Source organism: Lathyrus oleraceus, chromosome 6 (assembly GCF_024323335.1).
Source record: "Lathyrus oleraceus cultivar Zhongwan6 chromosome 6, CAAS_Psat_ZW6_1.0, whole genome shotgun sequence".
NCBI lineage: Eukaryota > Viridiplantae > Streptophyta > Magnoliopsida > Fabales > Fabaceae > Lathyrus > Lathyrus oleraceus.
The window spans coordinates 134,903,442-134,917,372 of NC_066584.1; the positions used below are offsets into that span (position 1 = coordinate 134,903,442).

The 13,931-nt window shown below is 34.3% G+C and overlaps 1 protein-coding gene across 1 annotated transcript; it reads right to left on the reverse strand.

The window, feature by feature from the left end:
• Nucleotides 1-6,308: 6,308 nt before the first annotated feature.
• Nucleotides 6,309-9,120, reverse strand: LOC127097836 (uncharacterized). Its single transcript, XM_051036318.1, has 3 exons — nt 8,344-9,120; nt 8,087-8,240; nt 6,309-6,819 (listed from the first exon to the last, which is right to left on the reverse strand). Exons 1-3 carry the CDS (start codon nt 9,076-9,078, stop codon nt 6,359-6,361), a joined length of 1,350 nt encoding a protein of 449 aa, XP_050892275.1. The 5' UTR covers nt 9,079-9,120; the 3' UTR covers nt 6,309-6,358.
• Nucleotides 9,121-13,931: the final 4,811 nt, after the last annotated feature.

Consider the following 13,931-nt stretch of genomic DNA (forward strand, 5'->3'; position numbering starts at 1 on the left):
TTGTTTTGGTTTTAGGGTACTAGGTTTGGATCTAATCAAAGTTAGTAATTGTTAGAAACTATCCTAAGGGATCATGCATTAGAAATTGATTGAAAATTCTATGTTATAAGCCCTAAGGGAGAATGTACATATTGGTCAAAATATTGACTAAAAGTCCTAGGTATAAGTCCTAAAATTGTAAGGAAATGATTAAATTTCTATGTCACATTCTAACTCTAATGGGATCATGCCATTCTATCACTAAAATAACAAAAATAAGCCCATAAGGGCAAAATGGTCATTTGCAAAATATGTCAAATTCTATGGTCTAAAGTTGATTAAATCCTAATGTTTATCCTAACCTAATATTGAGAATGGGGTAACTCTAAATTTAATCAAAGCCTAATTGTTCCTAATCAAAATTCCTAATTAAAATTCTAAGGAAAAATCCTAATTAAATTCTAATGAAAATTCTAATATGCTAATGATCAAGATTTAAATTCTGATTGTCAATGACTAACCTAATTAAACTAACATTGTGCTAATTAACCTAATTAAATTGTAAAAAAACCAATTAAGAAAATAAAAGTAAAAGTAATTGAATTAGGAGGTGTGAAATGGAAAATGAGGTATACACTCCATTTGGCTATGGGCTGCAGGATGAGGCCAATAGAGCTTTTTTTGTGCAGGAAGCAAAAGTCCAAAAAATAGGTGGTGTGTGAAGTAAAAATGGACTTGGGCTGCGTCTGAGCCCAATCAATATTTCAAGCGCTCAGGGGGGGGGGTGCGCGTTGGAAACACATGGTAAATCAGCAAAGATACTAATGGGTTTGATTAAGCCCAAAATCCACTTTTTCCATAGTCACTAGGGAGGTATATTAGTAATAGCTGGTGTATGATAAGTAATCTCAATGGGCCTCACCAAGACTGAGCCCAAATCTTTCTTCTCTTGACTTGTCCAAGTCAACAGAATTCAAACTCTTCTTCATGCGCGCGCTCGTTCTCACCTCTGGTCACCTTGGCTCACCGCGCCGGCGTCCGTCGTTGGCGCCGGTATTAGCTAACCACTACACATTACCACCAATGGACGCACAATGACAAGCTAATCATGAATATGGTAATGGAATTGGGAAACAGTCCTTGTATCGGTTGAATCGAACGGCTAAATGGAAGAACCCTAGCTATCTATAAGTCAAATTAAATGGTGATTGGTTCAAATCAATCCCTAATACTATGGGGCTTCTATTTCCTACCTCAGATGCTACATCCTCGTGTGCTCAAAGCAAATAAATGCCACGGAACAAGAAATGACATACCGGAGAGGATGATCATAAAATCCACCGGTAAGTTCTGCACTTGATTCTTTCTTCTTCTTCTTCTTTTGTCTCCTTCTTCTTCTTCTGAATTTGAGAACAGTGAAAGTAAGGATGCAATGGCTTAGCTCAAGCAAAATTGAAGCTTCTATGTGAAGCTTCAATGGCTTCTAGGAGAAAAAAGAGTTTTGAGTAGGGTGAGGGAAGACATTGCAATAGAGAGAGAGCACAGGTTTAGGCAAAAAACCCAAGGGTGCTGAAAATGTGAGAGATGAGTTTCTTAAATAGGGGCTAGGCTTGGAACTTGTTAGCTCTAGATTCAGGTATGGAGTTGGTTAAATATGGTTAGGAGTTAGTTGGACATGACTCACTGAGTTAACTGAAAACTCAGTTGGTTAGTGAATGCTAACTCAGTTAGTTATGTTAATTTGAGTTGGCTAATGAATGAGTGAAATGAAATTAGACTGGCTACTACAAGTTTGGATGAGATTAAGGTTATATTGAAATGATTTTGGTGACTTGCTATCCATGTTGCAGGTTGGACTTAAGTGACTTTAATTTTGTACTTTGAAATGATAAATGTGATCCTTTTCTCATGCTTTGTTCAATGCTTCATAAATTGTTCCCACTGCTAGTATTCAACTCCTTACCCTCACTTGTTTCTTTTGCTGCAGCATGAACTTGAATGGATTTGGCATGTCATGTTCAAACTAGGAATAACAAAGCTCATGTTGATTTTGGCCACTGCAAGATACAGTCGCCATTGCATTTTTCTTCCAAATTCATGCCTCAAGGATAGCCATTACAACATGAGGACATGTCCTGTGAACCCACTGTGTTGGTAGTTCCAATTGGATTGTTGCAGCTAGAAGTGATGCTGCACAGGGCCAAGACCTTGAGGTATGTTTATAGTGTCGTGTTGTTTGCTATGCCATGATGTTAACTGGTTTGAATATGATGTTATGTGCATGAACTGCTGTTAGGGTCTTGAATAGAACAATGCACATCTTTATCACACAATGGTTCTGCACAATTTGCATTATGTCAACTTTGAATGTTACCAGGATGGGCCTGCCTAGTATGCCTTGAATTATGCACTGCTCATTGAAGTCTTGACTTGGTCTTGCAACTTGACAGTATGACATGTCCTTATGGCCTAAACTGGTTGAATGAATGAGATGGTTTAGGACCATAACTTACCCTTGCATTTTATTAGTTTCATGGTGACTCTTCCACTTGACACGTCCAAATATTGTTGCAGGTTCTTGGAGCTTGAGGATGCTACAAGTCTATAGGATGGTCTGTTTTCATCGTCATGTCTTTGGTTGCTCCACATTGCAAATTGGTTAATCTCCTGTTATGATTTTGGGTTTGTGCCATGATTCAGGTCCATATGCTACAGATTCACCTTGCAGATTGTTTTGGTCTTGGTATTTATTGATGATGGAAATAGTGCAGGCATAGTGTGTCAAGGTAGTGTGTCAAGGTTGTTATAGTAGTAAGCATTTGGATTTACAGCAGGTACGAGGACCAAGGTGTATTGATGCTTCAGTTGCAATTGAGACATTGATACATGCCATAACTGAGTTTATGATTATGTTGGGTTGTTTCTGCAGGGAGGGTCTTTATGCTGCAGCTTTCATGAGCCACCATCACCAGTTCTAGGCCCAATATATGTGTGATCATGTCATGGTCATGTAAAAGTTATGTGCTACTGCATACAAAGCAATGGTGTGTGCAACAGGATATAAAATGGGCTGCTGCAACAACAAGGCTAGCATTGTGTATTTCCATTGGCTTGATCGTGCATTCCCATGGTTTGATGTGTTGTTTTACATTCAAGCCAAGAGTGGTAAGCAAAGGACAATGGTTGGGTTGTGTTAGACCTCTTTGGAAATTGATTAGGGACAAACCAAGGACAATGGTCATTGGTTCCAAAATGCCAAAATGACATGGTTTGTGCACAATGCTACTTACTTGCAATGGAAGCAATCAAGAGAAACACCACCAAGTATGAAGATTGGATGACACATTAAAGCAAAATGCCAAGCCAAGTTTGGAGGATCAAGGGCAAGTGAGAGTTGACTTTGGTCAAAGTTGATCAAAATGTCAATTGTTGACCAAAGTCAACAAATGGTCAAAAATTTGATTTTCTTTGTATTTCCTTTGTAAATGGACAATGAATCAATGGCTAGGGTGAAATTTAGGGTTTTTGGATTTTGGGTTGACTTTGGTCAAAGTTGACCGAAGTCAACAATTGGTCAAAATGTCAAGACTTGTATTTTCTTATGTAGAATCAAATGTAATGGTTTAGCATGATGTGAAATGGATTGAAATGGTTTGAAATTGATTTTGCAATTGGTTTATTTATGACTTGGATGCTTGACTTTGAAAAGAAAATGACTTGATTGATAATATATGTTAACAAGGCCATGAACTGGGGGCATAAGATTAGGATTTGAATGAGGTATCCATGAATCAAAGGCATGACTAGCAATTGGCTTGAGACACAAGAAATTTGGTTGTTTGGATGACCCAGACCCTAGATGTATCCACAATCACATGAAGAACACCATGACCTTGAGACTAAGACCAGTGCCCAAAGTAGGGTTAGACCAAGCACATTGATAAAAGGTGAAGATTGAGGGGTCATGGATGCACAGTCAGGCCACCAAGTTCATCTGATTCACCCTCTCCCTGATTAGGGTTTCCCTGAGGTTTACCCCTCAAGCAAGTCTTTTGAATCAAGCCATAAGCTCTAACCATCAGTCTTCCAGTGTGTGAACCTGTATTAGGGTTTTGAAGGCCAAGACACGGTCTAGGGAAGCTCCATGAGATCATGCTTTGAAGAATTAGGGTTTTGAATACCCTAGAAGATTGCCTGGCCAAATCTTTGTTGAATTCAAGCCTTTACCATCACAATTAGGGCTTCACATCTTTATGCTTGATGACATGGTTAAATCATGTTTCTGAGCCTTGATATCCACACAAACCCTAGATTCACAAGCCCGAGTTTTTGAATCCATGATGAATGATGCATGGGGATGAATTATGAATGTATGCAAGTGATCTCCTGATCAAGTGGTTGGATGAATAATTAAAAAAAAGGAAGGACAAATTTTGGGGTACAACAATAGGTCTCTATTTTTTTATTCTAAATAGAATAATTCAAACCATGTAAAGAAATAGATATTAATTTTATGTAATTCAAAAAATCGATAAAAATTTTCTAAATATAATTCCGTTTGTTCCTTAGAGGAAGTTAAGAAATACCGAATTCTCTTTTCTAAGTTATAGTCAGCCTAAAAATCATTTCTAATTCATTATTTGTCTATAAAATTGAGAACATCTTTAGTAATTATCCCTAATATATGAGATTTTATTGGAGAATGAGATCTAGAGATTCTCTCTAAGTAAACTGGTTGATAATTGTAGGAGTAAAGATTTACTCCAGCAAGATTTACCCTAATAGTGGAATCTACCGAGTGTCTAACATTAGATGAAGAACAAATGCTACAAGACTTATGATACTATAGATCGACTTCTATTCATCCTAATCCTAACATATTCATCAATATCTTAGATTGCATCTCTAATTATTCTAGCTTTTGTTTTTCTCTTCGGTTTAACTACATCTTGAATATCAGAAGAAGCAGTCAATATCTTTGGGGTCATAGTATTAGACCTACTTAGATTTTCTTCAATAAAACATGTTTCATTCATATGGGTAGTTTTAATTGATTTAAAATCATAATTAATATTAATTAATATTAGAGACTTTATATGTTATTCTACTAATAACATATATGTTTGCAACTCCATGATTAAAATTGTTATTAAGATCTTGAACATAAATAATTAATAATTTTCTTTTTGTAAATTCATCAGCTAAACTCTTAGATGACACTTAAAGTAAATTGGACTATCATTAATGTTTGATTCATTTATACTAATAGTTAAATTGTGAAAATCTTTTATTCTAGTGTATCTTAAGACTAGTAACATAAGGGTGTTTAACCCTAGTGTAATGATTTTATGCTATTTGTCTTAATCTTAGATGGATATATTATAATCATATCTATAATGTTTTTCTAATAATTTTTGTTTAACAAATTTATAATCTCATGCTTATCTTTTACAGACGTTGATTCAATAATATGAATTTTCTTTTACTCTTAAAATTAAAATTATGTATCTTGTAAATTTCTTTTAACTTAATTTCTAACATAGTCCTGTTTACTAAACCTATTTTCAATTTTTTTAATTTTTAATTCTTGATTTTTCGAAAAATATCTTGATCTAATCATATATTATTGTTGTTCGATGTAGCTAGACATAAAGTTGTATTATTAGTATTTCATCGGCTGTTAGCATTCTAATTCACTCAAAACTTTTATTATCTTACAAATATTTTCTTATTAAACTTGTTATCTTTAAATTTAACTAAGTTACTATCTATCTCTCTCCTCCCCTTATTTTTATTTACTTAATTAAAATTAAAGTGTTTTAAACCAACAATTTTACTGGATCTTACTACAATGAGGATCACACACCACCATTAGCTACCCTCCTCTAAGAAAAAAATTAAACTCAAAGATATGGTTCAAAATAAAATTGTAAAATAAATAAAACTTGAAAATATCTAGTAAACTAAGGGATATATATATATATATATATATATATATATATATATATATATATATATATATATATATATATATATATATATATATATATATATATATATATATTGGTTATAATAGTATTATTTTATTTTTATTCCCTTATTTTACTAGATATTTTCAAGTTTTATTTATTTTACTTTTTATTTTGAACCATAACTTTGAGTTTAATTTTTATTTATTTTTTTCTTTTTTTTTGTGTCTTTTCTTTACAAAATCATACATTTATCACATTTGCCTCTATCGGCATAACTCCTCCATAGATGAAGATATACTTATTAAAAACAACATTATTAACTTTTATACTCACAATATAAACTCTAATAAAAACAAATACTGCAAAATTAATTAATATAAATCACACATCCATGAAATACAAACATTTCATTCCTTGAAGGCCTTAGAAGCATCAACAAGTATATCCTTCATCTTACCAACAACTTCCTGCATTTGTTCTCTAGAATGCAATGGTGCTGGATACACACAAACACAGTCCAAATTTCCATCTCTTATGGTATCAAAAATGGCAATAGATGGTCCCACTCCATGAATAGAAGCACATCCCAAATAGTCCTCAACACCAACCTCTCTTTGCTTCTTGCAACTGTTGTCCACAACCGTGTCCTCGAACACCGACATGATCGCGGTTCGCAACGAAGAAGATGAGGTTAATCCCGGATTCTCTATGGCCTTGCACATGAGGAAGTTTAAGTCTGCCATGTCGGAAAAATGTTTGTCGGTTTTCTTTGAGTTTGCGAAAGCTCCGTAGGTTTTCTTTGCAAGCTCCCATAGGGTTTCACCTCCTTTTATCTCGTGGGAATTGAGAATGGCAGAGTGGTAAAAACCTGAATGTTCATAGGAGTTAATTAGGAAGCATTTTGTGAGATTAAGTTATATTTGCTCTAATAAGAGAAATTTTCTGAGTTTTAAATTTTATTTATTGGAGAAATTTCACATGGCAACTTGGGTAACGTCTATTTTAAAAAAAAGAATTAAATAAGGTATGGCAACATCAATATTTAGTTTATAATAAAATATTTAATCTCAATAATATAAGATAGTTTTTTTTTTATCAATTGAATAAAATATATGTGAGTTGTAAAGGTATGTATGATGTAGTGTTGTAGTAATCACTTATTAGTAATGCATCAAAAATCAAAATAAGTTATTCAAATAAATACTACTCCGTATTAAAGATACTCAATTAATTATAAATAGGAGTAAATCAAACAACCTATTTAAAGTGTATTTAAAACTTGACTCGACATTATTCGTTTAGTATAAAAGAAGTTAAGCATAATTTTTTTAAATAAAAATATTTAATTAGTTAAATAGATTATATTTGAGTTTTTAAAATCACTATTTAGTCTATGTATATATACGTAATTAAAGTATAATAATAATAATAAATAATTTCAAAAAATAATAAAATGTATATTTAATATAAAATTCATAGTTAAATTCACACTTACAAAGAGGACGAGTCTACTCCTTAATATTAATTACTGAATTAATTTTTTTAATAACATAAATGTGTAAAAATAACATTTTTTTTTAAAAGCTTATTAAAGAATGATGTATCTTCCAGTAGTATTTGTTTTTTTGGTATCTTCTATTTTTAGTCAGACATATCGTGGTCCTAATTTAACATTCACTATGAGTAGTGAATTCACGCATTTAAAAAAGCACCTACTACAGTACACAGCTGCACAGTTTCAATTGCAGTTTTACACAAACTTTTTAATGCCCATTTATTAGTATTGTACTTAATCTTAAATACTTCTTCCTAGTTTCTTCTATTCCACTTTTTCAGAATTCAATCTATATCCCATCCTCCCAATATAAGAAATATTTTTTCATTTTTTTATCAATTTTTTAAAAATCTTGGAACCCGAACCTGCGTCCTATATTTAAGTGGATCAATCTAATTGTTATTAGTGGATTCTGTTTAAAATTAACTGAATCCAAACTTAAAAATTTGAGAAGAGCATATTGAACTCAAGTCTAAACTAGTGGATCAATTATTATATTAGTTAAGAATTTCACTTTTAAATGTAAATAAGTGAGATTTGTAATCACTTTTAAATATTTGCAATCATGTTAATCTCGTACCAAAATTGTCAGCGAGACGAGATTGAAAAGTTGATCGGCAATCAGTGAGAGTAACAACCCCATACTTCTTAGAACCACGTTTTGAGCAATGGGCAGCCATCAACCCTGCAGCACTTAATACGCCACACACTTTTATTCCATTCCATGCACAACCCTGTCAACTCAAAATTCAAATCACCATTTATTGAACTAATTCAGATAAAAAAAACATTACTAAAAAAGAACATAATTATGTAGTAGTTAATTAACAAGCTTACAGCTAGAACCCCTTTAGTTTCATCTTCGCTAAGTTGCAACCTCACAACTTGTGAAAACCTCGTTGCTTTCGTATCATTGAACTTCAAATTTGTTAACCTAAGAGAGTTAAGTGAATAACCAAGCATGTTGAAACCACGCGAAAACATAGCCTTCTTTGTTTTCTGGCGAGGAACAAGATCCTCAATGGCCAAACTAATCTCATCACTAACTTTCTCATCGTTTTCTAAGGCAACTACTTGTTCTTTCTCTTCCATCAACTCGAGTAACTCTCTTAAAAGAAGCACTGCAGTTGTACGGTCACACGCAGCGACGTGAAGTCGCAGCGCGATAACCCAAGTGTTGTTCGGCATAGCGTAGACGCTTCCGAAGAACATGTGGTTTGTGTCGCGTGTTGCGTCGCGCCATGGGGTGTCGTTGTTGAGTTCGAGTTCTAGGACTTGTTGGAGAGGAGAAACTGAAACGGTGTCGTTTTGGTTTGATGAGAGGTTGTGTGATGTTAGCTGGAGGAAAGGGGTGGGGGAGGTGAGGAAGGAGAAGGTGGAAGTGTGTTGGAGAAGAGTGGACCTGAGGATAGGGTGGGAGTTTTGGAGTTTGTGGAGGGATCTTTGGAGACGGTGAGTGTTTGGGGGTTTTGAAGTCAGTAATGCAATGACGGCGACGCCGGTGCCGCCGCAAACAGCCTTGCACCAGCTGCATTCTGTGCCGCCAACTGTTCGACCTTTTGGTTCGGTCATGGTGGGAGGAGGATGGATGGTTGGAAGGGGGCTTGAGCAAGTATTTATATTGCCTTTTTCATGCATATACTCCTAGTATTGGATTTGGCCAAATGCAAAACACATGTCACTTGTTCATTAATTATTTAAGAGGAATGTCCCATTTTTTACGTCAAATATTTATACCATATATATTATATTATTCATTTATTTATAGAATGAATAATGTAGTTTTAAATAAAATATATATATTTATAAATGATATACATTAATGGTGTCTATGAACAATGGATGTTAACAGTGAGTTAAATTTAGATATAAAAAATTAATTAATAAAGTGATGAAATTGGTTAATAAATATTTAAATATTAAAAATAATTTTTAACAATCACTAAATTTGATTAATAAGTTATGAAGTTGTTAATGAAGGTATATATAATGTCAAATACAACTCATTTAATTAATGAATTAATTTTTTGCTCATATTCAACTCATTTGTTTTATGAACTAAGTTTAACGATTTAATTGTCGAATCGAGTTTAGGATTATATTCGAGTTGGTTCGGTTCATCATCAAGCCTAACGATGGCATAAGAAGACGTCCTCTTTCCATCTTTCATTTGGTGACATGATGATTATTTTGGACGATGTCTCCCCCCTCCGCCAGGTAGCTTCTTCATTTAGTGAGATGGAAGTGATCAAGGTGTTTAAGGTTGACATGGATGCTCAATTTTGCATATCTTGGTTCCTAGATAGGTATACGAATTTGGTGGAGCGGATCTATGTATGATGCAGCCCCAAGAAGGGTATACATGCAACATATCCCGTAAATGCATGAGTTTTTTTAAAAAATCGATAATTTTACACTACCAAAATTTTTAATATTTTGGGGAAAATATGGTAAATCGTGGCGTTTTTTTTAAATGGTATGTTTTTCCACACACAAGTTTTTTTTTTATAATAAAAATCGATTAAAAGTCATACCAGACATTTAAAATAGCCTACCGAATATTTACACTAATATCAAATTATTATATTAATACTGAAATTTTTAATTAAACTACTAGATTTTTCGTGCTCTATTTTAAACTGAAAAATTGACAATGGTATTTTGGATATTATGGAAATTTGGGGGATGTCAGGTACATCTGGGGGTGGCAGGAGAATATCTCGGCTCATGGTCTTTTAGGTTTATATCAATCCACAACCCTCAATCATGAGGCATGTGAGGGGGATATGCTTAAGAGCATCATTCTGGTCCACCAGCTCCCAAGCATGAGGCCTGATAGGGGCGAGATGGTTAAAAGCTATACTATGATCCACCAATACCCCAAACATGAGGTCGGTCATAAACATTACGCTTAAGTCATTTTCTCGTAAAGTTAGAAGATATTGATTTGTTCTTTTATTTTATCCTCATGGTCATTTGTGGAGATAAAATCTACATGTATATTGAAGATTATATTTATGTAACCTTTATGTTGCTTTTAGATAGAGTCCAACTATCACACAAACCTTTGTTTGTCTGATTTACGTTCTCAATTGATATTTATTGTTTCGTCATCTCTATGCATGTTATGTTCCTTATGTGACAGTTGTTACGTACGTTGTGTTTTCCTAGTCGTTAGTCAATATTTCAAATTAGACTAAAGTAATGTTAGGGTATCCTTATTTTGTTCCCTTTATAGCATAACATTTGTAAAATGTGCTTCACTACCTTCCTTTTCACAAGTTATTTCTTTATTTTTGTCCAGAGTTTCAATTTCTTCTTTACTCCATTCTTTATTTCATCCCAAGGTATTCCATTTCCTAACTTTTTTTCTTTGTAGTTTATAGTTTAGCTTTTTCTTCAATGGTGATTTCGAAAGAGGTAGACCTTTTAGTGGTGAGGTTGTCACTCCTTGTATCATGGATACATAATTTTTTGACATGTTTAACTCTCATTTTAAAAACATGATAGGAGTATCAATTTGAGAGGTTATTTTAGGGATATTTTAGGTTTTTAGTAACTCTTCCAATGGTTCTAGTATTTTCGATAAGGGGTGTGTGGGTAGTCTTGAAAGTGATTGTGTAATAACTTATGCTTCGTCTATCATAGGACAAGCTTATGACACTTTTACATTGTTTATTATAATGTCTAGTTTGTTTGTCATTGACCATGATTTTAAATCATGTTATCGTGATGAGATTGTTGTAAGTGTGTTCTAGTTTAGTCGCAAGGTGTCATCTATAAAGGATGAATACGATGCGATTTTGGAAATTGTTTTAGATGGATAGAAGATAATGATGAATTTTCTTAAGGGTCGTCCCGGAGGCTTTGTATATGTATGATTTCATTTATTGAGGATATGGCAATTATGATCCCTTTTACTGACTTCAAGTGCGAGGTTCGTAGGGACGTCAATGTAACACCTTCGCAACTATATCAAAATGACCAGCCTTTTGTTTGTGCCTTTTAGGTTTCTTGCAAGGGTTTAGGCATATAATTGTCAATTGGTTTTTTTCTATTGTGCCAAGGGGGTTAGGAAAATGCATGTGGGTGTCTTTACGCGATCAGAGTGGTTGTGGCTGATTTACCCATTTTCTATCCTCTTAAAAGAATTTTTATACATGTTTCTTCCATGTGAGAAGGTATGAGGGTTTCCTAAAGGTGATGTATATTTATTTCGGGAAGCCTATATTGAAGGAGAATAGCGATCCAAAATGCAACAGAAATTAAAAAATTTCTCCTTTAGTGATCCTTACTAATGGGCATGATCAGTGATAGAATCGTTACCTCTTATGGCGATTGAAACCTTTGATGCAGATCTAAAGAGCAATCACGAACGTTGAATGGTGGCAATGCCTCTACTCAGTCCACACGAACAGATTCCTTCAGTCTCAGTGCTAGCTGATAAGAATGAAGGCTTTGAGTGAGTGAGAGAGAGAGAGAGAGAAAAACGAAATTTTCATCTGAACAAATGCTTCTGCACAAGGGTTCTATTTATAGAACCACTTATGTGTGTTGTAAGCTAAAAAACCCACCTAAGTGTATGTGGCCCATATCTTATGATATACCAAAATCACTTAAGCGCGTGGTACCTTACCATATTTCGTATTCTACTTAAGTGCACCGTACCTTACGATGTTCTACAATTCACTTAAGTGCACCGTACCTTACGGTATTCCTTATTTACTCTATCTCTCATCAATCTGTCCTTTTATGTGTGACCTTATAGGTTTTCGCGGCATTGGCAATTATATTAAATCACGTATTTAACATAATAAACAGTGAGCGATATCTGGCAACATATCACTGCTACCCAAGACACAAAAATGTCATGTGATCTGACAAACCCTTTTGTGATAATACTTGTGTGTACAATTACCCTTTTGCCCTTATGTATATATTGAACACAAGGCATAAACCGTGTCATCCTTGTCTAGTTCAATATTGGGCTCTTAGACATTTATCCTATTACGCAGGATGGGAAAATTCCATCTAGGTCACTCATGTCCCTCATCATGCTTTGTGGAGTATCCATCAACTGTCTTTATGGTCATCTAATTATGGACAATGTTTGATTAACAATAAAGCACTCGACTCTACATCTAGGGTCCATAGTGGTTTTAGGTCGAAGGGTGGTATACACCACTATCACCATGAGAATAACTTATTGCATAACATTATATATAGTATTCTCATAGCAGGTCAATCCAGTATGAATATTACTCCTAATATTCATACCTATGTGTAATACCCCAAAATTTACCCTTCATTTTTCCTGGAAGCATACACTTTACACCTCATGCATGCATTCATTTAAAAAAAACGAAAAACGAAAAAAAAACCGAAAAAAAAAACAAAAAACGAAAAAAAAAAAACATAAAAAAAAAATAAAAAAAAAAATAAAAAGATAAATAAAAGAAAAAATCTTGGACTTGGACCTCTCTCATTTGAGCCCACCGGTCCACAAAAATCAGGTTATAAATTCAGTGTTTCAGTGAAACAAAAGGCAATTCTATTCCTATTACCCTGTCTGGGAAAAAGATAGTGAGAGAAGAACCCTGGGGAAAAAGATAGTGAGAGAAGAGCTAACAGAATTCAGAGCAACCTCCAGGCAACGCTGAAAGGTTCATTCTGACTCACACACTTTCAGCTCAAGCAAACCCTAACATTGGTTTGCAAACCCAACCGGGCAATTTGAGTTTAATCGACCTCTCCAATCAGGTTTGCCTCATTCCCTTAATTTTATGCTCTTAATTTGAATCATCTGAATGTATGAGGTATTATGGGTGAATTTGATACCCTTTTGATGCATGTGTTTGACCAGAGGTTTAGGCCTCCTACCCTTGGTTGCTTTTTGTGAGCTTTTTGTGAATTGAAAGGGCATGATTCATGTGGTTACATTTTGATTTGGGGGCAACTCTTGATTACCCTATTTTGTTTCTCTAACCTGTTTGTTGAGTTTTGTTTTGTGAGGGCTCATATGATTATTGCAGAGATGGTTTTCCTGGTATTCCACTTTATTTGTGGGATACCCCCTGGAGGTTCATTCCGATTACCTGTACTGACCCACTTTCTTTGATGATGTTAGCTTGGAAGGATCTTAGGTTTATCGTTCCTTTAATTGTTGTTACTTCGGATCTTTATCCGTGTGGTACTTTTACATTTTCCCGTATTTTTACCGCTTTCTTAGCTGGAAGACCTCGATAGGAGGCAATGTTTTGTGTGTATACTTTATGCAGGTTCCTTCGTCAAGGACTTCCTTTTTGCATGAGCATCCCAAACCCTAACCCTTCATTGATTTTTCTTCTCCTAAACACACGTTTACTCCTCCTACTACAGGCGAGTAAGTCTCCAAAGGTCGAGCATCCGGTAGATTGCGTAGTAAC